This window comes from Ascidiella aspersa, chromosome 2 (assembly GCF_963924565.1).
Source record: "Ascidiella aspersa chromosome 2, kaAscAspe10.2, whole genome shotgun sequence".
NCBI classification, from domain to species: Eukaryota; Metazoa; Chordata; class Ascidiacea; order Phlebobranchia; family Ascidiidae; genus Ascidiella; species Ascidiella aspersa.
This window is the reverse complement of record NC_139448.1, coordinates 37636790-37664574: the sequence shown is the minus strand read 5'-3', so window position 1 is coordinate 37664574 and position 27785 is coordinate 37636790. Positions and strand designations below refer to the sequence as shown.

General features: G+C 36.2%; 1 protein-coding gene and 1 long non-coding RNA gene across 2 annotated transcripts; both read left to right on the top strand.

The window, feature by feature from the left end:
• Positions 1 to 4481: 4481 nt before the first annotated feature.
• Positions 4482 to 13006, top strand: LOC146165606 (uncharacterized). Its single transcript, XR_014494586.1, has 3 exons — positions 4482 to 4590; positions 8358 to 8442; positions 11919 to 13006. It is a non-coding gene; the product is annotated as an uncharacterized LOC146165606 (long non-coding RNA).
• A 1235-nt stretch (positions 13007 to 14241) lies between these two features.
• Positions 14242 to 25974, top strand: LOC146165605 (uncharacterized). Its single transcript, XM_083382449.1, has 12 exons — positions 14242 to 14376; positions 17547 to 17637; positions 18355 to 18458; positions 19169 to 19271; positions 20154 to 20326; positions 20766 to 20873; positions 21443 to 21503; positions 22195 to 22334; positions 22855 to 22954; positions 23184 to 23392; positions 25044 to 25188; positions 25458 to 25974. Exons 1-12 carry the CDS (start codon positions 14268 to 14270, stop codon positions 25957 to 25959), a joined length of 1845 nt encoding a protein of 614 aa, XP_083238575.1. The 5' UTR covers positions 14242 to 14267; the 3' UTR covers positions 25960 to 25974.
• Positions 25975 to 27785: the final 1811 nt, after the last annotated feature.

Genomic DNA, 27785 nt, shown 5'->3' with positions numbered 1-27785 from the left:
TAATGGACATTTAAGTCTCAGAAGATTCGAAAAGTTACAAAAAAAGTTTACAATCTCTCGAGGCACAAGTATACACAAAGTTTACCAATCTTTGATTTCATCGTTCACTTATATTTTGTTTTAATCCTTTTGATTAATCTAAGCCTAATTGCAATTTGCTGTACGGCTGCACATCTGCGTCATGTAAATGTTTCCCAGGTAAAACCACATGCTATAGGAACAATCGTATAAATCATCACAGGATTTGTAATGCTTAATTCATTGCTTACAGGTCACACAAACTCCTACAAGAAGGTCGCTGGGTTTGTTCGATAATATCGGATCCAAGCCGATACACATAACAAGGTGGTAGTATCGGTCATCATATTAGAGAGGTCTAATACCAAATTATTAAGGAATTTCAACCAAAAAAATCGATAAAATGGAAATTCATCACAAATTAGTAGGTTAACAATTGGAGTTAACCAAACTTTCTACACTATTTTTCTACACTATCGGAGCATAAATTCTTGCATTTGCATAATTCTTGCACATAAATTCTTGCAACTTTCAATTTCATCGAGCTTTGAACCTTTCTACACTATTTGTCTAGTATTCTGAAAAATCTTTGTTCATGGCAATAATTTGGTGTCGGGTCGTGGTACTTGTCAAAAATATTGAGATCAGCATCGAAAACAAAAGTCAATTATCGAACGTCTTTAGTCTCTGATAAAGCCTTTTAACCGGCAGCGTGTATTTTTTTGTTTTCGTTGCATAAAATAAAATAAATTGCAAGTAAGAGTTAGAGAACATCAAGAACTTTAATTCGAATAAGGAATACTAAACTTCTCCGAAAGTGCAAACAACTCATAAATGGGGATCGAGTATCAGTTTAATCTTACACTGAAACGGACTCTAAAGTCCTTAACTAATTACATTACTGGACACAACACCTGTTTTAGAACGTAAAAGGTTTCGAGGGTTGTTTTTATCCACCTGGATAAAGATCCGGTAGATGGCAGTAAAGCGCATGTTTTTAAAGTTGAATTTGCCCAGAAACGCATACTACACGAAACAAATAGATTTGGTGATTTTTGAGTTACCTGTTTTTTTTACAACGGTAAAATGGAATTTATCGCAATTAAAAATAAAACATTGGTAGAAATAAAAATATATACCTAATAGCTGTGACAGGTACTTTTACCAAACACATTTAGTTTTATAGAAAATAAACATGAAGTTTTAGTACAGATATAGTGATCACAAGATGGGGCTAAAGACTTAAACGTCCTACATTTATTTAACTTTGTTATTTTTGCCACAGTTAAATAAATCTAAATGGGACAAACGAAACTACTTCGGTAAAAAACTGCAGATATAAAGATTTTCTGGTAAAGTTAAGTAAAACAATAAAAGATAATTAAAACCAGCTAATACAAACTAAGCGTTTACAAATAAAACTCCCAATACGACTAGGCGTTGGTGTGCGTTAGGGGGCCCATCAATTCTTAATTAAAATCTTAGTTTACTCATAAAAAAAGGATTACCTTGGATTATTGAAAGCAGTTTAATCGAAAAACTACGCTTAGGCGCCTTCTCCTTAAATTCACTTTTAGGACCGAAAATAGCCGGTTTCTTAAGTCTAATTGTTTTTATTACGAAAAATTTCGTGCTGATCTTAGTTGCGATTCAAAGTGTTTGCCATGTGTTAGGCGTCGGTAATTTAACGAGTGTTTTTGTTTGTGTTTTAATGTTAAGCATGCGCACGATACTATATGGAACGTTATATTTCTTAGTTAACGAGGTGTAGGTTAGTATATATTTGAGCCCTGAGCAAAAATAGGATTTTCAGTTAGGATTCCGTGAAGTGTTTTAGTTTTGCAAAACTGAATCATGCATTGTTTTTTAATACTAAGTTTAGATTCGTCTTACTCGTGTAAGATTGAAGAGAATGTTTGAAAGGTCTTTGGGGCCAGCAAGGTATATCTGCTTGTAAAAATTATATAAACATTTAATCAACTTTTACTGACGTCATAATAGTTCTACTTTTGAATATAATTTTGGGTTCAAGTGAGCTCGTTATATATTTAGCCCGAAATATAAACTTTTTGCCACAAACCGTGCATCGAACAATACAATCAGCCAAGCGAGACGCGGTTTAGCGCCTGTGACGAACAATGCCCATTGTGACACCAGAAATCCCGTCGACCGCATAAAAGCTTGTTTCCACACGGAATAACCCTCGACTTTTAAACGACAGTTGGAAGCATTTTTTTTTCAAATTTTTGTGCCCTTGGAATGCTGTGAGGTTATTTAAATTCACATTTATCACAAAACGATAGAAAAGTCACAGTTAACAATAGCAGTGTTTCTTTTATAGCTATTTAGCAAAAGCGACCGTTTAAGTTGGCAGAAACGTTACTATTTTTTGGGAACTTTCTGAATAAAGACGACTTTTTCGATAAAAACTGTCAAAAGACTCCTGTTTCCTAAAAGATAGGTGTTTGTGTAAACTACTTAGTAGATTAATAATAAATTTCAAAGCCAAAAAGGTCGAGTAGATCGACAGCATCTTGATTAAGACGTTTCGATACGAACTTGGTATCATCTTCAGTTAGTGTGACTGAAAAGCAAATCAAAGCTTCACTTATAAAAGGTAGGACGCAATTGTTGTTAATTTATTATTAAGCTACATTACAGATCCGTGCATAGTGTACCCAACTTAGTAGAATGTTGATAGCTTTTTGAGACTCTACTACGATTGTGCAGAAATAAATTTGAAGAACACTGGTTTCTAGCAAATCATGAATTCTCCAGTTTGTTTGAAAATAGCCAAGGTTGCCGAGTTACGGTTGTCGTCTTTGCTGTTATTAGCATTAATATGTCGGTAACACGCTTCTCGCCATTAATAATACATGTGGCATTTCGACGTCGTCTTGATACGGCGTAGCGAGGCTTGCTTAGGAGGCTTTTACTTGCATCAAGAGAAACCTACTTCATCTAAAATGCAAGGACAGGCATCGACTATTGCAACTGAATCTAAGGCATTGAGTAACTTTATTAAGGATAAAGTACTCATTTTTGGCGAAGATTATATACTAAGGCTTTGCAGAGGCTTGGCAAAACACTTGGGATTAAGTGGGCCGCCTCTGATGGATTTGTTTGATCTATGACGCTCGCGACGTCGATTGTTATTCAATTAAAGTCGATTGTTGCAGTCAATTGACGACCATCGTTGAAAGAAAAGAAGACCTTTTGCCCAATTGAAGACCAGTCACGTGACATACTGGGAAGTTTTGATTGGTTGTTGCAACAAAACTTAGGCTGCATGAATTATTAAGATCTAAAAGTCCTCAGCTGTGTGAAGTATGAGCTTTTCGGGTTGGGGAGCTTTCTCGCGGGGATGGGCGGGAGTGTGTGACGTCACAATGCCTCGGTCGCTCTGTTATGACAGCACAAACGACCGGGACAGAGTAAGTGGCGAGCTGAGAGCTGTAAAACGCGCAACGCTTGAGAAAAAGCTTACCGAGAATTGACAGACCGCAACTTTTTCGTTTTCTCTGCGCGTTTTGGGAACCGAGGTCTGGTGAAGTTGGAAAGGGCGAAAAAAGAAGTTCACATCGCCGGGAAATGTATGTCAAAGTGAAACAGCCGGGTCCCTTTGGGAATTAGGCTTTATTTAACTCTGAGCCACTGGAATACATAACTAATTTTGTTGTGTTTTGGATAACGCATGGCTTTTGTATACGCCTTATACTGTTAAGTTCAAATACTACGTAGAAAAAAAGTTTAAATTATTTTTCTCTGTTGAGAACTATTAGCTTATACCGAGGACATATGTGTGTAAATAGATTTTGTTTGACTGCATTTTAAGCTAAAATCCAGAAACTCCCGTGAAGGTTTACTAGGCTATTAGTGTTTTATTAGTTTTGTGCAGATTCCAATGCAGAACATAGTATTTCTCTACCTACGGGACGCGAGCAAATTGTGTCACCGTTTAATCAGTTGCGCCGCCGACTGCTGTAGATTGATATGATTCGATTTATTAAATTCAGTTCTGAGCAAAATTTGTTGAAAACTGTATTGTGGTTCTTTGAAGCATGATGGTTGGAGGTTGTAGTTGGACGTAGTAAGAATATCAAAGCCCATACAGAAGTATAGGTATCATTTTGAACGTTTCGAATATGTTTTATATATTTTCAACATTGTATTTTGTTCCGTTCGAAAAGGTTAAAAAACTCTAGCATAAACCCTTGGTAGACACTCAAGTTGTTTTGCGACCCGAAGGTTTAGATCTGCGTCTGAATAAACATCTTTAAATGTGAATGTTAAACACAATAAATGGAGATTTAAAAAAAAAAAATTCAAAATTTGTACAGCGTTGTTAAGATGCTATACCATAAAAGAGCCTAATAAAGCATTTTTCGTAAGTAAAAATTGCAGCATGAGAATGTATTGCGGTATGAGAATGCTTTTAACCTTCATCTTTTTTCGAAAACAGGCCTAGGTCTTAAATTGGTTTCTGGCGCGGCCCAAAAATGCTGCAAAGTTCGGGAAATACGAGCGACTTACCCAGAAACATTTCAAGGACAACCACAAGCACTCAACCAGGTAAAAAAGTTCATGCAGTTGTTCAACCCTATGTTAGAAGGATTATGGAGACTGAATTTAAACTATTTAAGACCTACCTAAAATAATTGTTCCACCCTAACTTATACAATGCTCGGCAAAAATAGTATATTTTCAAGGCTTTAATGATTATGCCTATTTGCATTCCGATGAAATTTACAAAAAGGGGTGATTTAGAATTTGGTAGACAAGATAAACCAGCACACATTTTAGTTGTAGCTTTGACCATTTTAGTTCTTCGTACTTTAAAGATTTCAAAGCGATTAAAACGACCACGAACTTAGTAGTTTTATCACATTCAATCAATGTCAGCCTATTTTTTCCTATAACATGTTGCAAATAAGTCGATAAAATTAGTGGGCACATTGGTAGACAATATTGTAATAACGTCGTAAACAAGATCTTGTTTAAATTGAACAAAGATTTATTTGAAAGGTTCAGAAAATGTTACTTCTTTCTGTTTTGGGGTTTTGATGTTTATAAGAAACATTGCTCGCAATCATCTTCGCAGAATTAATTCGTCTCGTCGAAATCAAGTTCATTTTAAACCGACTTTTTGCTGCGTCAGCCCATTTCAGCGCATTAGAGCATGACGTAAGGACTTAGCCAGTGGTTATCAACCAGAGTGCCGCGGCGCCCTGGTGTGCCAAATGTAACGCTGAAGGGTGCCAATGGCTTTTGAAATTAAGAATCTGAGTGTTGGTCAATTCGTAAGCTTTTTGATACAACTATTTGTGTACGATTAGAGACCATTATATCAAACGACATTTTCCAACAAGTTTTATATTTATTTTGTTGTTCAAATTCAATTTATAGTGACAATTTACCAAAATACTTAACGAAAATTCCAGCCGCCGAAAAGCTATTTGGTATTTTTAAAGGGATGCCGTAAGCCATAAAAGGCTGAGAATCACTGGTCTAGGGACTCACGCGTAATGAGCTTAGCGTGGGGCCAACAACGTACAGAGGAATTTAAAGTGAACGTTTTGCGGTCGAAGATGGCGAACGTACTGTTTGCCGTCACACTCGAAATGAAAGGTGAAATAAGTTGAAGAGGCCATTTGACAGAATTTATTTTTCCAGCCTTGAATCATATTTTAACTGCTCTTTTGAAAGGCTTTAAAAATATTGAAATGCTTTGAAACAGCGTTGTATCTGGATAAATGGCTGAAATGTAAATTGAACTACAACGTAATTTTTTTACTAGATGTACGCCGTTGCATGGTAATAATGTATCGTAACCTTATTGACTTTATAAGAATATCAAAGCCCATACAGAAGCAGGTATCATTTTGAACGTTTCGAATAAGTCTTTATCCATTTTCAACATAGAGAGAAGTCTTATTGACTTTGTTTTTAAATAACACACGCCACACGTTATGGATAAGGTTTGTTTAAACGAATTTAAATTGAAAGACCTAATTTTGCATTTATAACTGTTTAAATTATGAAACTTACATTTTGTTAAATAGGATTTAAGTGTTAAAGTGTTAACCGTTTAAAGTTCCTCTTTAGTCGATTCATGTGGAAACACGAAACACGCTTTACGCTTTGTGTCAGCGATATTAAGCCAACCGTGACTTAGAGGTCACTGGGGTGTCAACGTTTCAGTTAAATGCAATTATGTACAGAAATAGAATTGCTTGTGTGCTTACCAACGCCCAAAACACACCCAACACACTTACAAAGTGGTAATTTTGACGTTTTTTACCTTTATGGCAAACGTATAGTAGGTTTGTCGTTTTAGTGCTAGGTTTTCGATGGACATTTATTTGCCCAAATCGTCAAACAAACGACGTTACTGTAGCAGCATTTTCACTTCATAGTGATTACCACGAATTGAACGTTTTTAAAGTACATCAGTGGTTAACCTAAGCCAGAACGGTCCGGAACGGCGGTTATTTTTAGGCTATTTTCTGTTTTCACCAGACCTTCCTGCCATCCCCTGGGATGTGTTTAAACTAATATTCCAGTTACATATTTAAACAAAAACTACCGCTTCACAATTGCGCTTCTAAACTGCCGCTGGTTTTGTAATTTGAAAGCCCCAATGAATATCACATTATTGAGTGTTAGTTTTAACAATGATGTTTGGTGGTATTTTTATCTGCTTGGTGAATGTTATCAGCCCTTCAATGTCATTAATAACTACTTGTGTTTTGTAAAATCAAATATTTTGCCGTAAATTGCTGCGTAAATAAAATTCATCAAACTTTTTTAAAAACGAACTTACAAGCAGGTATTACGTTATTTCGTTATATTTTCTTGCTAATTGATTTAAAGATATTTTTTTATTAAAAAAAAGAATTTATAAATTTCGAGAGAAAAAATACTAGAAACGTTTAAAACCGCAATTTTGCAACAAACCTTAAGCTATTCTTGAAAATGTTAAACAGACAGCGTTTTGCAAGACCAAGTCGGCTCTCAGACACGAAAAAACGTCTAAGTTTCGATTTTGTATCGACATTTAGGGAAAGCTTGGCAGCCTATCTCTGCCCGCGTACGACGCTGTACGTTTACGTAATTGTACAGCTGAGCAGTTATTTCTGAAATGGCTTGACTAGACCGACTATGTAAAGAAAAACTCAATTCTATCTCATAATAACTTAATTTAACTACTACGGGATTTGGTTTGTGCGACTAAATATTTACAAAGCGATGAGTATTTTAAAAATTATTTATTTTAATATAAATATTCTTACTTTCTTTACAATAGTTTATACCCAATTACAAATAATCAAACAGTTGCCTAGTTTTATCTTCTTTGGGATTAAGTTCACACGACCAACTGCTTATTTTTTTGCTGTAAATAAGCAAAACTGTATGTCGAGTTTATGATACGGTTGTCTGTCAACAGTGACATTTGATTGACAGCTTTCAAATAGACAAAAATCATTTTCAAACGAAAAATAATTGGAGAACAACTTTATTTAAAAAAAAAAAAAAATTCTTAAATTAAACATTTGCGCTCTTGGGCACAATTTTGAGTGGAAGTTGGCATAAAGTTATTAAATATAGGAAGTTTGTAGAGCCGCTTATTCCGCTTACTACAATACAAAACATTATTCGCTTTAAGAAGCCTTGAAACAAAATGACCGCTACTGGCGATAACTTTCGCTTATTGCAATATTTTGGGAGCAAACCAAGTATTGAAAGGAGTGACTAAAAAGTCGGAAAGGTCAGGAATAAAATAAAAAACAATAACTTGAGGATACTGGTTTTTGACGTTATGACGTAACTTTGTAACGTCAACTCTGAAATTTATTTATTTCCTTATTTTTTACGGCTTCGAAAAAAAAAAAAAATTGCCTTTAACCGAAAGTCACTAGCCAAGGGAAGGAATTAGCTGCTTACTATTTAAATTCTAGGTTGGATCATGACGTCATAAGTTTTCATTTTACAGAGGTTTATGATTTTTTGAAAGCGTGATTTTATGACGTAATAAGAATAGCAAAGCCAACATTGAAAATGAATACAGATTTGGTCAAACAGTTTACAAAATTCTAATTACTTCTGTATCGGCTTTGATATTCTTACTATGTCTAACAACAAACTCCGACCATTATGCTCGATATCCTTTTTTGACATAACGGAACAATATGTTCATTAACAAGAACATATACCTGCACAACTTTTGCGAAGTTTCTGTGGGCCTACAACTTGGTAAATAGACACCTTCCATCGACTCCACGTTGGTTGACGGAAACTACTTTAATGCTTGTAGTTCATAGCCGTTTTTATTTTTGCAGAATCTCCGCCAATCAACGCAGCTCTCACTGTGACCTTGGTTCTCCTTGGGGCCGTTTTCATCGCCGCCTTCGCGCTCAGATTATGGTGAGATTTACCGCTAACAGGCGCTATAGAGCTTGTTTGGTTAAAACTTAGAAACTGGATGACAGCAGTGTTGTAAACTAGTCATTTTAAAAAGACTTAAGTCCCAGTCAAGTTATTTGTAAAATAACTTAAGTCCAAGTCAAGTCTTTTCGAATAAATAACAAGTCAAGTCCCAGCAGTCCAAGTCATCATTTGCGCAAGTCAAGTCCCAGTCAAGTTATAATTAGAGCAAGTCAACTTCAAGTCATGTCCTTGTCATAAAAATAAAACGTTAAACCCATTAGAATTTTAACTCGTATGATTATGAACAATATCTGAACTAAAAAATAACGAAGGGAACATAGAGCAAGCATTTTGTTTTTTGTGCAAAAATTTGGACAAATAGCTCAATTTTAATAAAAAAATACTTAAAGAAATGCTTCATTTCAACCCAAGTCATTTGTTCAAAAGACTTAAGTCAAGTCAAGTCATTTTGCCCAAATGACTTAAGTCAAGTCATTTAAAAACAGTGACTTAAGTGCACTTAAGTCATTGACTTAAGTCATTACAACACTGGATGACAGGTTATTCACCATTGATAATACACAACAAATATTGTATAAACCAGGAGACTTTGGCCCGCAGGCCAGATCGGACCCGCCGGTTTAATTTTTCCGACGCGCGACTTATTTTTCCAAATGTTTATAAATAGCAGTTACTATTATAAATTACGGGAAAAGTTGCCAGATGCAAACTAAGCTGAATAATGGTAAAATGTTAAATTTAACGTCGATTGAATCGTAAAACATTACTTCGTCGTATAATAATTAAGTTAAATAGGGCGAATATAACAATTCTATCTGGGCTGCAATCTTAAATTTTTACAGTTATCCGTCCTTTCGTGAAGAAAGTTCGATGACCTGTAAACAGGTTTAAAAACTACATGTGCATTCTTTTGTTTAAATATGTAAAATGACATTTTGCAGACGAATATAAAATTGTATGTTTACAACAAAATCCAAAATGATATAAAGCACGGTTTTAGCTAATAATCAAGTATTTCCGGTACGCTCGGGTTTTGTTGACATATTACCTTTTATATTATTTCGATAAAAACAAATGTTAAAAGGAATGTGTTTCTAAAAGAAAAATGATTGATTGATTTTGTCCGATGAAGTGGCTTCAAACTGCGAAAAGAAATGAATCACGATTTTAGATTGCTGCCATTTAGGGATGTCAACAGTTACACTATACCTGATATATTTAATATTTAACAATTTTTGACTGAAATTCGTATGTTATTTGGTATCATCTCGGCACCGACCCAACACGTTTTATTGAGTTTTAGGATTTTAATTTTACTGAGACTTTGGTAATAAAATGTTCGGTTTTATTGGCACATTACCTTTTTTATTATTTCAATAAAAACAATTGTTAAAAGGATTGCGTTTCTACATAATATTGATTGATTAATTTTGTGAAGATCTAATCGTTCAATTGTAAAAAGACCTCAGGTTGAAAATAATTAAAACTAGTATCATAGGATATCATCAGGCCACGAAAAAGCCACGCTTGTTGGCAAAACCGACACTTTATCGGAATTCTATAAATATTTAATAGGTGATTAAGACACGGTTTAGCCGAATTCAATTACACGCCCGACTTTCGAGCTGATCCGATAAATCAAGATGACAAAACGCTTCGCTTGAATACACTTCAAATGTCAGAGTAAAACTACATGAAGTCCCTCTAATGGGTTGATGGGTGTTTAAGTGTTCACTTCTAGGTGTGTTGTAAACATGTCATTCTTGAAGTCGAAGTCAATTAGTTTTGAATAAATATCAAGGCCAGGTCAAGTCATTGTTAGAGCAAGTCTATTTCAAGTCAAGTCTTTGACATAAAATTAAACTCTACACTATTAAAAATGGTGAACATGAGCAGTAGCTCAACTGAAAAATAACTAAAACGCAACATATTGCAAGCGAGTTGTTTATGTAGAAAATTTAATATAAATAAAACAAATTATAATGAAAAATCCTTAATTAAAACAATTCATTTCAACCAAAGTCATTTGTCAAACTAGCCAAGTTAAGTCAACTTAAGTCGTTAGAAAACAGTGACTTAAGGGCACTTAAGTCAAGTCAACATACTTTTTATCCTGTCAATCGTTATAAAAATCTAGTCTTCTTTTGTTTGGGGATACTCAAATATGAACCCTTTATTCTGGTTAATAGGGTTGGCGGCTGGCATCGGGAATTTAGCGGTTGTCGTTATTACTATAAGCCAATAAGGGAACATTGCAAATAACAAAAGCCCAAATCTTATTGTTTTTTTAGTTTAGCTGATCGATCTATGGGGACTTACTTTTACTTTTTTAACTTAAAAATTTAAAGACTACGATTTGCAGGCCGTTGTAACACCATTCAGGTACAGCAGGTAAAATGCATTAAAGTAAATGGACAATTTGACAGGAAGCTTATCGCTTGTAAAATCACATTACAAGGCGTCGGGAATAATTGCTAGCAATTACGATAACAACGGCTCATATTTAATGCATAAAGACGCGCAGAAAAAAGACGCAGCATGACAAAGTGTTTGCGTAAAATTTTTGTGGAAAAACGGAATCGATTTGCATTTTAAATACTGTTTTGACTATTTTAATAGAAGGCATATGTTCAGCGGTGACTACAGCTTTACCACACTATAGTTTCAAAACGTCGGCTGGGCCTCGTCACCAATTTAGGAGGTCTGAACAGAAAAAAAGTTCTGAAGCCCCATTTTTGTTGAAAGAAACACTGTAACGCTTTAAAAAATATTCTTAACCAGGGGTGCGAGAACTGTTCCAAGGGGGTGTGGGGATGCTGAATAAGACACAGAAAAGATACATAAAATGTAATACTCTAATTTATTTCTTTGCTTAGTTAAATGTAAACTATGTGCTCTGTTGGAAAAAGTGCGGATAACACTTTAAAGTAGGATTTCTTAACCAGGGGGTGCTAGAATTGTTCCAAGGGGGGTGCGGGTTTGCCAAATCGGAAACAAGAAATGTATTTCTGTAATTCATTTTTTTGTCCGTTAAACGTAAAACTTACGCACATTTTCGCATTGTGTTACTTTGTTATAAGTTACTGGTATTAAAATTAAATTACAACGGTTTTGTTATTTTAGCAATTTTAGAAGTGGTGCGAGGATTGGTTGGTGGTTTAAAAGGGGCGTAGCAAGGATAAAAAGGTCAAGAAACACTGGTCAATATGTTGCGTCACACTCTCAAAATATTAAAACGACTGAAGATACGTAGCAACACTTTTCTACAGAAGATATTTCGCAATTTGTAAATAAAAGATTTCAATTCAGTTACTTGCCGTAAAAATCTACTAACGCCAAAGCTTGGCGTAAAAATCTACTCAGCTATGTCATACTTCTGTCTTGATTCGGATATTGTTTCTGTAAAGCTATATAAGCTACTTGGCGATGTAAACTGTTTTCTTTCTATGCAGGAATAGATGGCGCAAATACCGATCCGAGTTCATGGTTTCAAGAGAAACTAAAAGTTACCTGTACAACTGGTACTAAGGGAAAGCCCCTTAACAGCGATCAAACCAGGGGCGGAGACGAACGTCAGGATTGTGGGGTGGTTCCAGGAGAAAACTGAACGAGGGACTTTAGCAGATATCGCGTTTAAAGCTGCTTGAAATTCACTTCATGAGAGTTTTGAGACGTACGAAGGGATGTTGACCGTGCGAACAAGTGTTACCTCAAACTCAAAAATATTAAAAATGTCCAGAGAATATTGCGTTACAAGTAATACACACTGATAACAATTTTCCGCTGTTTTAAGAATTTTGTTGATATGATTTTAACCTTGAAATCTTAACATTTTCTTGTGTTTCTAAGTTTATTTTTTGTAGCTCAAACATAAAGATGATTTTTTTGGACTTGTCTAGCCTGTTTCATATTTTGCACAGTCACGTGTTGGAGATTGCACAGTCACCTGTAAGTTTGGAGCATAATGGATGTACGTAATATTTTAGAGAGGTTTATAATTTTCCGAAAGAATGGTTCAACGACAGAATAACAATTACGTTGTAAGAATATTGAAGCCCATATAGAAGTAGATTGCATTTTGAACGTTTCGAATCAATCTTTAGTCATTTTTACCATCAAAACGTTTAAAATGCCACCTACTTTATATGGGCCTATTCATTGTGTAGCCATCTTATGTCTAACTACAACCTCCAGCCATTATCTTAGGATCAACTACACTTGCCTTGTATGTTAACGCATTTACGCAGTCGTTCCACATTTTTCAATTTATTGGTGCCTTAACCTGCTCTCTGTCGACACCGAGCGAAAATTATTTATAGTTTATTTACAAACTCCTAAAAGTTTTAATACAAATGGCGCCTTCCTAAGTTTCTTATAGTTTCTTATAGTTTTGTAATATGTTTATTAGCTTGAGTTAATTTATTTTGATTAACAATGTCGAAATGTTGGGCTGCAGAAAATAGTCGTTTTACTGTTTGCAATAAAATATTTAAAATATTACTTTTGCTTTGCCAATCAACGACACAGTTTCCTAGACAATTTTGTGTACTGCAATATCTCCTTTAATATAGTCTTAACACGCTAATCAACTATGTTATTGAAACACTTTCGGAAGCAAAGGATCTTCCGCAGACAATAAAATTTAAAATAAAGATTCTTGCTTTCGTTTTAGAATTTAGACGATATCATGTTAGTGGACAGCTACAAATAAAACTGACTGAATTTTTAGACGCCGTTTTAAAAGTGCAAGTTGAGAAAACAGATTAGAATCAAGTTTCAAACATCGCTCTAGAAGTGCTTTTCATAAGAAGCGTTTAAGCAACACGGCCACTCCTACACAAGCCAACATATCCACGAGAACGAATGTGTCCTACAGCAGGTTTAAAGCAATAAGTGAGCCAAGGTCATATATCGCACTTCAAGGTCACATTAGAAGTTTAAATATTTCGACATGCAAACCTAATAGGTCGCTCATTTTCAGAATAAAATAGATTTTTGATTTTGGCAAGCTTACACGAAAATACAACTCTATGAGAAAGTGAACAGTCTGTATTTAAATTTGTAAATTTATTCCCTTATAAGTTTGGTTTTAATTCTTTTTAAACAAATAGAGGAACCACCAACACATTTACCAAGTGTGGTAGCATAACTTCCTTGAACGTTTAATAACGGGTGAATAATCGTCCAATTACGACCTAAAGGTAAACCGCAGCATGTTACTTGTGACCAGTGAGACAACTCAAACCTTTACTGTGAACTGCCCGAGGGTATTGTGACGACACAGTGCTCTGCTTGCGATTTACTGTTTGACTGTGTAAGCGAGTTATAGGGTAGATTAAATCGCGAATACTTGTCAGGCAAAAGTGCAACAGGAGGAAGTAAAGTCCTTGTCCGGCCAGTTTATAAACGCGGGAATAGTAAGGGTTAAGCAAAAAGAAAAAGGGAAAGTTTAATTTTAGTTTTAAAATCTTAACTTTAGAATAAACCTTATACTAATGATAGCTAAGGTAATAGAGTTTTGTTAGATGGCTGATTTCAAAAAAACAACTTGTCATACGGTAAAAACTAAACCAAGGCCCAATACTAAAAAAAACAATATTAGTATTATGTCTACTAGATATCATTAATAGTTGAGTTCAGATTCAAAGTTATGTAATCAAGTTTATTTTCATACAACTTAACAATTGGGTTAAAATCTATTTTTATGGTTGTATCAACAGTTAACTTCTACGGATTGCACAAAGTACTTATATTATTATTATCAAGGGTTAGTTAGTACATCAGGTATAAGTTGTACCACGATGGAAATGAAAACGATTCTTTACGTGTTCTGTATTTTTTGTTACGTCATAATGACTTCCGTGTCGTCACAAAGGAATGTAGCCAAGCCGAAAGTAAAGCCAAAGCCAGGTAATTTGTAATCACATTTATAAAAATAACGGTTCATAATAACTAATAACTACTACTAATTATAACTGTCACGTTTATGACCTAAATATAATCAATGCAACTAGAAATATTACCAGTGTCAATTCCCTATAACAAGGATCCAAAGGTAATAAAATTGTTCAAATTAAAGTGGCAAAACAATCTTCGCTGTTTTAACCTTTTTTAGATATAACACGTGATATGAGAATAAATATTGTTTGCTTCTTAATCATTTTATGTTGTTGAGTGTGAAGTAAAACTTTTGGATTGGTAATATCACTGCATCAGTGTTGTGTTTGCTCGTTTGTTATTGTGCAAACTTGTGGATAACGCATTTTACAGTCAGAAAATAGCAGGATTATCAACAAAAAAATAAACTTTATAGATTTATTTTGCTTTTTGCAAGTAATATTGCGATGCTCGTCAGAGTCGACGTTTCTATGTTACCTCATAGGCTACTTATATTCCAATAGACCTTTGTTCAATATCAGAAAATTATTTAGTAATAAAGTTAGTTTTTTGGAGCATAAGGTTTGGAGATTGTAGTAAGACGTAATAAGAATATCAAAGCCCATACAGAAGTAACAGCAAAATAATCTAGCAAAGCTAGCAATTCAGGTCAGACACATTAACCAGATCTTAAAAAGATATATATATATTTCGCCAACTAAGGCATCGTCAGTATATCTGAATAAAAACAAACGCAACAGTATAAGAATGAGTCAGAAAACATTAAAGTTTAAATAAAACAAAGTAAAATAACTAAAATATAAAAGCTGTTAAATAGTAATGGCATCCAAGTTGTACAACCCCTGTACAGAAGCAATAAGTACGGGTCGAGAGAAACGCGGCAACGCAAAATAACGGCACAAAAACGGCAAGGCAAAAAGAAAAAAAGAGAAAAAATGGAGTAGAGGCGTAAGAAAACGATAAGAACTAGACAACTACTTAATTTGGGGCAGTACCATTTTTTGAACATTGATTCTGGCTTTAATTTTGTTCAGCCATCTATCCTCACAAATGTCTAACATGTGGAACGGTGGCTGGGCAACAAACTGAACAATATAACAGCTAGAAATTAACGGTCTACAATCAAGTATATCGGGGTGGGATATGGCGTAGTGATGTTGCAGTGCGGTTTTGTCACTTAGACCATCGTGTCGAAATGCGTTCCATAACGAACGATGGGTAGACCAACGGGTGGAAAACTTATTTTTGGTTTGCCCCACGTATTGTTCTTTACACAACATGCATGTCGCAACGTATATGCCGTAATCGCGGCAGGTAAGCGCTTCCTTAAGCGGTATAGCATGGCTGCGTGTGGCTATGTGTGACGTTGAGCTCACCATTGCGATGTGTTTGCCGAAGTGGCCACACAAAGCACAATGTCCGCACGGGTGGGATCCCGCAGGTAGGGTCGCTTCTTTTTCAACGCCGTGCGCGATTCTTTTATAACCTGTGAGGAGGTTACCAAATGTAGCCGGCCTCTTGTAGGTGATGGAGATGTTGGGTTTGAGGACCAGCTCTTTTTTAGTAGGTCTTAATAGTTGAGGAAAATTGGTAGCCCAAACATCCCTCACAACAGGCTCGTTCGATTGACTTGTTTGCGGTGGGAAGCGTTCTGTCCACGTGCTTGCCAGGGTGATGATGTCTTCTGTCAAACCTTTAGGAAACCCAGAGCGCAGTGCCTTCAATTTTAGGTTGTAGAGGCTGTCAAGGTAATCCTGATGTTCCTCGTTGAGACGTCGCATTCTGACGGATTCTCCATGAACGATAGATTTAAAGATTGACAATGGGTGATGTGAGGACCCCTGTAGGAAGCAACGACCTATTGCCGTGTCCTTGGTGTGATTGACCGTCTTGAATCTAAATTTGGATGTGGTAATCTGATGTTCGACATCAAGGAACACCAGTTTGCTTTCCGTTTTGCTCGTGTTGGTTTGCGCAAAGGTCAGCTCTAAACCAAAAGTTTTAAAAATGTTGGTAAGAGTAGTGATGACGTTAAACGTAGCTTTGTCACCGAAGCATAAAAATACCATATCGTCAATAAAACGTTTAAAAAATTCTGTACTGCTTAAGATAACAGTGGCTTGAAGAATGACGTAGTGGACAGCAATGTTGGCAAGGGAGACCGAATGGTTGTCTCCGGTGGCAATCCTGGTACTTTGTTTAAAAAAATGTTTGCCATGTTGTAAAATATTATTTTCTAGAGTGAGGAAAATAAGTTTTATAAGTAACCGTATTGACGTTGGTTTGAATGGTGATGCTGTACCAAGTGAATCCAGTAAGGCAGAGGAAATAAGCGTTCTGCGGAGATTGGGGTAGAGCGATTTTACGTCCGCTGCTACAAGGTAGAGGTTGTCTGTGGAAAGCTTAAAATCGATGGTATCGTAGTTATCAAGCTTCCACATCACCAGTTCTTTAATGTAATCGCTACTGTCTCGACAGTATTCCGATACACCTTGTTTACAATAGGAAACGCTGATGGGTTTTAAAATAAGTTCCAAAAAGGCAGTTATTCTCGACAGGGGCGTATGGCCGGACGACTGCAATAATCTGACAGGTATGTCATGAACACTGATGTTTGGCAAGTTTTCCACGCTTATTTTATGGGTTTTGAAAAGCGGATAGGCATAAGCTGGCGTAGCACAGCAAAAGAATTTCGCTTTGGGTCCGGTGATATGATGATAACTATTATCCGCCTGCTTCATACCAATGGTGTGTAGCAGTAGGTTATTATCTACAATACCCTTTTTGTGCAAAGAAATGATCAGGGTCTCATACCTTTTACGCACTCCAATGATGTATTTTTGGTAGGTTTCAACGGTAAGGTCCAAGCGTTTCCATACAGAAGTAGGTATCATTTTGAACGTTTCGAATAACTCTTTATTCATTTTCAACAAATAAAGATAGTCTTTTAGTTTCGTCTAATGATACAGCAAACAGTCAGTTTAAAAAATCGTAAGTACGAATTGCAAAATTTATCCAACGATAAAAACTGTTTTTCAAGAACTATTCCTGGACTTCCGTTTTATTAGTACAAAAAATGCGCTCTTGGTTCAAATTTAAACACTTGTTGCATTTCGATGAAACTGCCATGTTTAGTTTTTAAATGCCTGTTTAACTTTAACGCTTGTATTGTGACAAAACAGTTACAGATGGGCGTTGGCGACCAACCAGAAGAAGGCCGGCCCCGCCCCCAGCCGGAAGACCAGTAACCAATCAAAGGCCGGCAGCTAACAAGTAAGATAAATAACTGACAACACAAAATATTGAATAAACATCACATAAGCCAAACGACATATTGTTCAAAACTGTAGCTGTTCATTAAGTCTTGTATATATATGATAGTTAAATCACGCTCCAACAGTAACATCAAACATCTTGGAATAAAACATAATTTGGAATACGAACGAAATAAGACTATATCTATAGATAAACGTACAAACAAGAAGGTCCAAACATGCTTTTTGCTAACCCCAAACTCCACGCCTACCTTTCGCCACTCATGGCGCTAGTAATTTTAACCCCCACCTAATTTATAACCCCACCTTGGCCCCTAACAAGAGAAAACAGCCCGGTTCCAAAATAGTGGCGCCTAAAAACGCCGATGCCCTTTCCCTGCAGCTTTGTAATTTGGGGTTTGAGATCTTATTCCAACAACTTTCGGAGGTATTCCAAATAGTTGGATTTTGTTCCGACAATTTTATGTCTTATGTTGTAGATATCACTGTGTATTTGGTTTTATTGTGATGTTGGTTCTAAAAATATTTTATTATAGACTATCCCGCATTTTCCCGTTACAACCATCTTGTGTTCCCGTTACAACCATCTTAGCAGACGGTGTAATTCTTTGGTTCATAAATGTGTTTGTTCCTCACCTATTTAATGTCAAAAAAACCCTGCAACATTTTGTTTGAAATTGCACCATACGAAATAACCCCCCCACTTATTTTGCAGTGGCAGAACCCCCCAAAGAAATCCCCCGATGGACAAATTCCGACAGGCTATTCGACCACCTTTGAGGAGACACGAGGGTGAACCACCGCTACAGAAACCGTCATGTAAGTTTTTATTTCTTAATAAATGCTGTTTATTTTTTATTGGAAATATTTCCACAAGATAAGCTACGATTTGCAGTGGGCAGAACATTACCGCGGTGTTTGAGAAAAATGAACAACAACAAACACCGGTGTGACAATATAAGTTTTGTCATTTTATCACTTTGACGAATATTTCGAATAACTTTACAAATTATGCACCAAGCCGTCGTATAAGTTCAAGTCGTTTGAAGTAATAAAATAATAGAGTTTTTGCATAATATCAAATAAACAGGGGTAATAGTTTAGATGCCATCATGAGCATCGACGTTCCTTATTACTCAAAGCAGTAGACTATTTGTACAAATTACACTAAACAAATGCATAAAACCCTATTTGAAATCTAGCTTTCTGTCAAATTATTGTGCCAGCGTAGAACTCACAACACTAGGTCATGATTCTGAAATTTATACAGTTCAAAAAGTTGTATAGATTCCTATTTTTGTTTGGATCAATTTAGAAAAAAGCAACACTTCTGATAGGAAATTGTAGAGAAAGATGCCATAAACTCCGATCTGTAGAATTTTGAACCATAAAGCGCAAGTCGTTTGTTGAACAACTTTAAATAATGTTCTTAAAACTGTCCTCAAGTGTTCAGTCAACTTCTAATGTCAAGCAAGTGCACGTTTTCTGTTACTTACTTGTACATATGTTAACAAATACCTCTGATCCAGGGATCCATTGCTTGAACAGCATCGAGGTTTCGGACAACTGGGCGATATTCACATCTCCAGGATACCCAGATCAAGTATCCGGACAACTGCAATGCACATGGAGGTAAAGTAACACAATGTAGATCTACAAGTAACAAAAAATGTATGACTGCAAAAAATGTAGAACTTGTATTTTTGAAGTTACAAAATGTTGATTTTTACAGTAACTATAACAGCTAAAAAGTAAAATGTCGAAAGAAATCAGTACAATATTAGGCCTAACGAATACCAAAGCCCATACAGAAGTAAATAGCAAACTTTTGAAAGTTTCCAAAAATTATTTTTTCGAAAACTTGCGTAAGGGCTTTGATATTCATTCTACGTCCAACTAAAACCTTAAACGTCATGCTACAATATTGCATATATATACGCACTTTGTTGAAAATAAATAAAAATATATTTGAAACGTTCACGAAATCCTACCCACTTCTGTATAGGATGTGATATTCTTATTACGTCTTACTATAACCTACAGCTATTATCTTAAAATGTATATTTATACGAAGCATTTACAAAATACTACCTACTTCAGTATTGGCGTTGATATTCATTCTACGTCTAACTACTGTACAACCTTCAGCCATTGTATTTGACTATATCAGTGTTTCGCAACCCTTCTTTGCCTTGCGGCACCTTACAGAAATTATAAATAGTTTGCGGCAGCCTTGCTCGTATTTTTGATGAGTGATTAACTGTAACGTTACGATAACCGAGATTGCAACAGCATATTAACTGTGCAACAAGTTTGAAATAACCTTCCTAATTTTTTGCACTTTTATCGTACACAAAAGATGGTACCAAGAAGCTTTAGAGCAAAAATTGGAATCCTAACGAATTTCAAATATCTCTCGGCACCCTTGAGCGTTAAAATTGGCACCCCAGAGAGCCGCGGCTACCCCGGTTGAGAACCACTGCACTATATTCATGGTTACCTTGCATTCCGTAGGTTCTACGGCACCGAGGGAAGCAGAATCCGATTATCGTTCGACGACTTTGACCTTGAGGCGGGGGAGGGGGGCAAATGTGCCGCACAGTTCGTTGACGTCATCGATATGGCGCTTGGAAAGTCCCAAGGGAGGTTTTGCGGCAAGAAAATACCCGGAGATTACGTCACAGTAGGTTAGTTGAACCATGTTGTCGGTGGACATCCTTGATATTGAAGGATAACAGTTTTAGAGTAATATTAATTACCTGCAACGCATAAATGAAAGAAAAATAATAAACGTAAAATCTTTGTTTAAAGTTCTCGTGGTTTAGTGATTACTTAAATTTCAGCTAAAATTCGAATTTTAAAAATTTTTAAGAAGTATGACAAGTTTGCATAAATTACACATAGTTCAAATAATAACTTCATCAGATTGCTAGAGTTAGAAAATCATAGAATCTTTTTTAGGTTTTTAGAAACATTGTCACGCATAACAGAAATAAATAATAACAAATAATGTTTCCAAAATTTTACAACTGATAAAGTATAAAACGGCTTTCGTAAATAAACAAAAACTTAAAATCTTGTAAATTTCGGTAATATTCAAGTTTTGATGGTTCATTGAATCCGCAGGGAGTTTGCTTCGTGTTGATATCCAGGCTGACGTCACGGTGGTTCCCCACAAAGGCTTTATGGCTGCTGTGAGGCTAGAACCCGAGAGTGTTCAACCTGGAATGAGAGGTGAGTAATCACGACGTGAACGTGATGTCGTTTCACGAAAATAAATCTAATCCATCATGAAGGCAATGAAGGATACCATATGAGATTGGTTCAACTAAAACCATATTATTTTTGACTATTCTCGTGAAGACACAAATAAAACGTAGATTGCTAAAGTTTAATGAACAAAAGCAAAACACAACTCTGAAACTTCAGTTTTACTTTCAGTAAAAACTACCGTAGAGCTCGTTTCACTACAAACTCATGGATTTAAAACCCATCCATGAATATAATATATTTTGTGCAGAAAAAATTCTAAAAATTTCGGAAAATTTGTTAGAAACTTATGTTTCTAAAAAAAAGTCAGGATGACACCCTTGATTGGTTTAAGGAGAACTTTAATTGTAACAGAAAAAACTAGATGCGAATAAACCGTAGAGTTTTGATATAAACGAGCAAAACGCAAGACGCAAAACACAATTCTTCAATTAAATTGATTACTTGTGTTATGAAAGATTCGTCAAAAATTAGGTGATAATCTCTACACATTCAATTGCCTAAAGAGTTTTCATATGCCTCATAAATTTTAGGGCGCAGCTTACGAGCGGATGGACCAATCACAACGCCTCCTCCATCGCCGCCAAGAACGAGGTAATATCAAGGTTAGCGGTTCGAATCCCAGGGTAGTTGAAAAGAGAAATAAACGTGTTTCAAGATTTCGTTCCGCAACTGTAAAAATAGCTTTTGTTGTTTGCCTAGCAAACTTAGTGAGTAATATTTGGTTTACAGAAGGTGAAAGGTATTTACACAAACTGTTAATTGCCACGAAGATCATTTCACATATATATGTTTAGTGAAAGTTAACTTTCGTTTATACGAATCACCTACTAAAAGTAAATAAGATTACATACCTCTATGGCAAGCTTTTGCGTTTTTACTGGACATGTCATGGGTTTTACTGGACATGTCATGGGTTTTAAAACTTTTTTAACGCGTAACGGTATTTTTTGTTTTTTTGTGTGAATTCTTTTAGAGCTGACACCATAAATTGGCGTTATGATACAAGTACACGTGAGAAACCTGCTGTGCTCGGTCAAAAAATGTCAAACTGACGTGGAACTATATTCAGTGCTTAAACGTTTTTAAATTAAACTCAATTAAATTCTTTTAAAAAGGTTATCACTTTTGAAATAATTTATATATATATACCCCCAGGGATTCATGAATCCCACCCCTAGATTACCCAAATAACTGAAGCGAAAACATATTTCAAGGAAATTCCCCTCTAATATATGTATAATATATATTCATATATGAAATATCATTCTTATTCATTTTTCAGGAAGATAATTCGACGTCCACAACCCACGGCCACCCGAGCCCCTCCTGTTGCCACGCAACGCGTTGTCCCTAGCAACAGGGTCAAGGTACAAAGGGGTCAGAACATCTACGGGCAAAATTTCCAACCATCGGTCCCAACTGGTGAGAGAAATAGGGAGTTTTAGCGAGAAATTTGCTGCCACATTTTTCAGCCTAAATTGTGATATAAATGTTATTGTAAGAGAGTGACAGGTCACTTTAAGTCCTTCTATAAATACATAATCGTAGGCAATACGCTGTATTTATAAGTAGGATAGAAAATTATATTATGGTTATAATTGCTTAAGTTTCGCACAGAATATTATGTTAAATTGTAAAGTGGCGTAACGTAATGATAAAAGGATTAAACGTTTGCGTGAGCCATGAAAATGAAATCCTGTAAGTTGTAAGTGTGTACAATTTTACAATCAAGTAAATATAAAAACAAAAACAAGTAGTTAACGTAAAGCTTTTTGCCTCAAACTGTGTAATATGTTACCCTAAAAACCTATCTGGGATTACGATTTTTAAATATTTATTTTACCTAAAATTTTACTTCGTGGAGCAATGCACTGCAAACTTAAACATTGTGGTAATTTGGGGTGTTAAACTTCCTTGTATTTTTGTCAACCTTTATTTGCAGATCCTCCCAGTTCAGGGGATCTCCCGATGTACTTGTACATACTTATTGGAATCGTGTGCGTTCTCATCTTGATCATTGGAACAGCGTTTGTGTTCAGGAAGTAAGCAAATGCATTATAGTTAGCATTTACTGTTACAAACAAAATTAAATAGGAGCATAATGGTTGGAGGTTGTAGTAAGACATAATAAGAATATCAAAGCCCATACAGAAGTAGGTATCATTTTGAACGTTTCGAATAACTCTTTATTCATTTTCAACAAAATTAAATAGCTTCGTCCTTTATATTTCCAAAGCTCGTGACGGTTTAACATTTTTTTTTGCTTTTAAGTTCTATTCTGAAGAGGTTGAGCAAATACCGGAACAAGAAGAAGAAATTTCTAGAGGATCAGAAGAAACCGGACAACAACAGCAACAGCGGAAGAGGAGGTGGTCGTCATGACAACGCGTACGGTAGCTACCAGCGCTTCCAGCTTCCACAGGAAGTTGTCCATTATCATCCGGAACAAATGAGACGAAGGAGGAGCGTCGTGTTCGAAGGTGACGTAGCTGTGACGTCATGTGGTAGCCAGCACGTGGTGTTACGTCACGTAATGTTGTGGTTGTGCCTGCTGATTTAAATCAGGAATTGAGGTCGACATTTATCTTGCAAGGGTCAGTGTGATTTAAAAAGAATCATGACGTCAAATGGTAGGAAGATTAGCATTTCCAAATGCAGCACCGGATATTTAGTGGATGTGCAGTAATTGTTGATCAGTGAGGAAAATCAATCACAGTCACCAACAGTCACATATTATACAGTAGTTTCCTCAATATCTGAATATGATGACGTCTTTGGAAATTTTCAGTCAAAAACTCCCGACCAAACCTCGTAAAATTACCAGCGTAACCACAGTTATACATAGTATACTGTGTATGATTCTGTAAAGAAATCAATAACCACAAGACGTACAGCATTGGTTTTCGCTGAGATACTTGGTTTTAGACTTCTGGAAATCTTTCATCGGGCACACACGGCTATCATGTACATTGCGGCTGTACTTTAATTGTTTACAACTTGTTTCTTTGTTTAATTTAACTGTTATGGCTAATATTTAGACTTTAGAGCAGTGCTTTTCAATCTTTAAATAATTCGTTCGCACTTTTTTTCGGAAAATTTTTATCCGCATGAAATAAGCACAGTAAGTTTGCAACCTTTAGTTTATTTGTGAAATAACAATGAAAGGGTTTGTGTATTAAAACCGTGAGCCTTAACCTATATAAAATAGATAGCTTAAGCTGCAATCAACCACTGAGAGACTATATTACTGTACCTGTAACGCATAAGTGGGCGCACCAGCTTATTTGATTACTGTATAACACATAATGATAAATAATTATGCACCATTTCATCCGCACATTTATCCGCACGACGTTTGTCATCCGCATTACAATTTTTTTTCATCTACACAAGAAGTGCATACCATTCCACGAAAAGCACTGCTTTAGAATATTTCCAAAAGCTATAGTTCTGGTGGCCGATGTTCTTGTTTGGCCTGGGTATCAATACACGACAACTGAATTGTTCGTTTGCTAAAGCTTCCGATGTGGAAAAGTTGTTCTGCTAGCTTTGGTCTGTACGACACGTCGTTCGAAGTGCTAAACAGGTCAAAACGTTTTCTACATGTGATGTCAATCAAGTCGTACAAAGTTGCCCTTAGGGTTGGAAGCTTTTACATCGTTCGGCTTTAGCTGGAAAAGAAAAAGTAACTGTATAAATGGAGCGCCAGGGGCTATAAGAAAACCATTTTCTCAAAAGTTAAGCAGGAAAAATTAATTCAAAAGAACTGTATCATTTGAGGAGACAGCAAAACCAAACAATAAGCTAAAAAGATCAAAACATTATGATAAATTGTAAAATTGTTCAACCAGCAAAATTTTGTTAAAGTACCAAACAGTTTTACAATTGAAAAAATGCCTAGCAACAACAGCATATTTAAAAAAATATGATATTGTAAAACATTTAAAAAAAAAGACTTTTTTAACAAGTGTCAGGTTATTCTTTTACACAGCCTTTTTTTATTTACTTGTATTCCTTTAAAGCCATGTCGTATATATGTCGAGGGACATATAACGTGTATTTGCAAGAACCGAACTGTCATTAGGCTTGAGTCACGCAAACCAATTAACATAAGTACATTTCTACTTTCAGACGAGGTCCTTGCTTCAATGGAGAATGACCAGAATCCATACAACGCGGGCTTAGCGTCAGTGAGCGGTGACCTCCGAAGATCTCAAAGTTTGACAAACATAAACACTAGAGGGCTTAACTTCCAGGGCTGGAATTATCCTTATAGGTAAGCACCAATCAAAAGGCACAAAAAGTACGAAATTGGAAGTTGAGTATCAAGGAAAAATAATTAAGCGTTATACATCGAGGTAGAACGTTATATACTAGGTGGCCGATTTTTGTAAAATGTACGATATGCGCAAAATAAAAATTAACAAAATAAGATAAATTGCCACATTTTAGGTTTTCTAAACATTATCTTAAATTTCTAAACCCAGTGTTTAGACAACTTATACTGAACAAGCCACTATATTGTGTTACATTGTTACGTCACAGTGAGCCTGTTTATGACGAGGACGACCGGATGTCGGTTTGGTCGGTCGACTCTCACCGCTCGTCGATGAGACATCCGGACCACGAGAGATTCAAGCGAGAGAAGATAATGGAGCGGGAAAACGCGCTGGGGCGGAACGCCGCTGATGTTGATGACGTCAGTCCCTACGAAAGCCATTACGTCACCGGACCGCAGATCCAGCAGCAGCACATGCAGCAGCACATGCAGCAAATGCAACAACAGCAGCAGCAGTTAATGCAACCTCAGATGCAAAACCAGCAGCAAATTCAGCCTCAGCGCAACTATGACGACATAGTGAACATTCAGCGTCAACAAGCGGCCGCTATGATGCAACAATTGCGAGGCGCGAGAAGCATGAACGACCTTTCCAAGCTGGGGGGTGACGACCCGCAGATGCAGCGGACAGTGTCCATGGCAGAAATACCGGTGGAGGGCGCACTGCTCAGGAGACAAATGCAACGACGTCAGAGCTTCCGGTTGTAAACAATCATGTGTTTGTGATGTTATAGAAAAGGAATAAGATTATTGTTACTGTTTGTGTTTAAACGGCTAACGTTGAAAAGAATTATAAACAGAAACCTAAAGTTTAGTTATTCGCCAATTTTTATCGTTTTTTTTTGTGAATAAAGCATCCTTGTTATGCTATTACAGAAATATGTTTTTTGTATTGTGTTTATCGCTATAATGAAATTTAGCCAAATAAAAATTTTGTATTTGAATCCATCTGTGCAAAACTTTAGTTAAAATAGTCAAACGTAATGTAAAAGAAAAGCTAAGACTTGAACATACATCAGCAAACCACGTCTCCTACGAAGCAATTTTATTTGATTCGTCCCGCGGCTCATTTTCAATAAAAGGTTTCTTCTTTAAATAAAAATAAGCCTTAACGTGTTTTTTGTCTAAATTTTAGAATATTTCATTGATTAAATTGCATTTGTAAGGTATATTCCTAAGCTTCTCAAAACCAGGGCTGGGGAGCCGGAGCCGGAGCCGGAGCCGGAGCTGGAGCCCGGAGCTAAGCATTTTCTCTGGAGCCAGAGCCGGAGCCGGAGCCATTGTTATTATTTTTGTGGAGCTGGAGCCGGAGCCATTTTTATTATTTTTGTGGAGCTGGAGCCGGAGCCATTTATATTATTTTTGTGGAGCTGGATCCGGAGCCGGATCCCTTTTTATTATTTTTGTGGGGCCATTTTTCAATTTGTGGTGCTAAAGCTAAGAAATTATATTTTGTTCCATCTCCAACGTTAGTAGCCAAAAGCAAATTTTAAAACTTGCCATTGAATAAGTGACTGGTGGCACCAGAGCTGGAGCCGGAGTCATTGGGTGTGTGTTTGATGGCTTCGGAGCTGGAGCCGGAGCCAAAGGATTGAGTTTTACAACTCCGGAGCTGGAGCCAACGGATTGAGTTTTACGACTCCGGAGCTGGAGCCGGAGCCATTTAATAATTGCATGATGGCTCCGGAGCTGGAGCCGGAGCTAATGCTATTTTACAGTGGCTCCCCAGCCCTGGTCAAAACTAGGATATATTTAAAGCATTCTTTTAAAAGGAATCACACTATTGATTATTTGTATTTAAGATTCCCTACGACACGGCCCGCCATGTTTTTTTGCTTCTCATGCGGCCCGCTGTCAAAAATAACCGACCTCTGACTTAGAATAAAGTTTGTAAGTGGAAAATAAATATAGAGTTTATATAAACAAATGGTAGCGGTAAACAAGTAATAGCGACCAACTTACAAGGTTTCAATCACAACCAACATGTAAAATGTTAAATTAAAGTGTTTGGATTAAGAAACGTTTTATCCAAGCAAACCTATTTGACCGACGTTTAGCTGAGGGCATCTCAAGCAACAAACGTTAAGCAGAAATTCCACATATTTACAATTAACAACAAATTAGGACAATCCCAACAACAACAGTTTACATAATTACGCAAAAATGTCGTCACAGACAAAACGTGGGTGCGCTAATTGTTGTGTAACAATCGTTAGTACAACGCACAGCGGGGTTAGTGGCATTTACGATCTGTGACGAAACTCGGCGTTTTAGCTTGGGGCGGTTTAAGCTGGTTTGGCGTGTTTTCGGCCAATAGCGTTCAAGTGCGCCTGTTGAGTCACAATGCACACACTGACTAGGTTGGAAATGTCAACAATTTGAGTTTTTCTTTATCTTTTTAATTTGATTTAGAACAGAATGATAAAAGTGAGATTAAAATTTAAAGAAAACAATTTAGAATGACAAGTGATTTATTTTTGTTTGTAGTGATATTTATTAGTTATCAAAGAAGTTAGCCAGTTTGAGAACAAATT

Bases quoted from the DNA above. Each gene is read 5' to 3' on its own strand.
- LOC146165605 (XM_083382449.1), top strand. From the start codon at position 14,268: ATGGAAATGAAAACGATTCTTTACGTGTTCTGTATTTTTTGTTACGTC. The intron at 20,874-21,442 runs GTGAGTAATCAC...CATAAATTTTAG, and splicing joins TGTTCAACCTGGAATGAGAG to GGCGCAGCTTACGAGCGGAT. The intron at 21,504-22,194 runs GTAATATCAAGG...TTCATTTTTCAG, and splicing joins CCATCGCCGCCAAGAACGAG to GAAGATAATTCGACGTCCAC.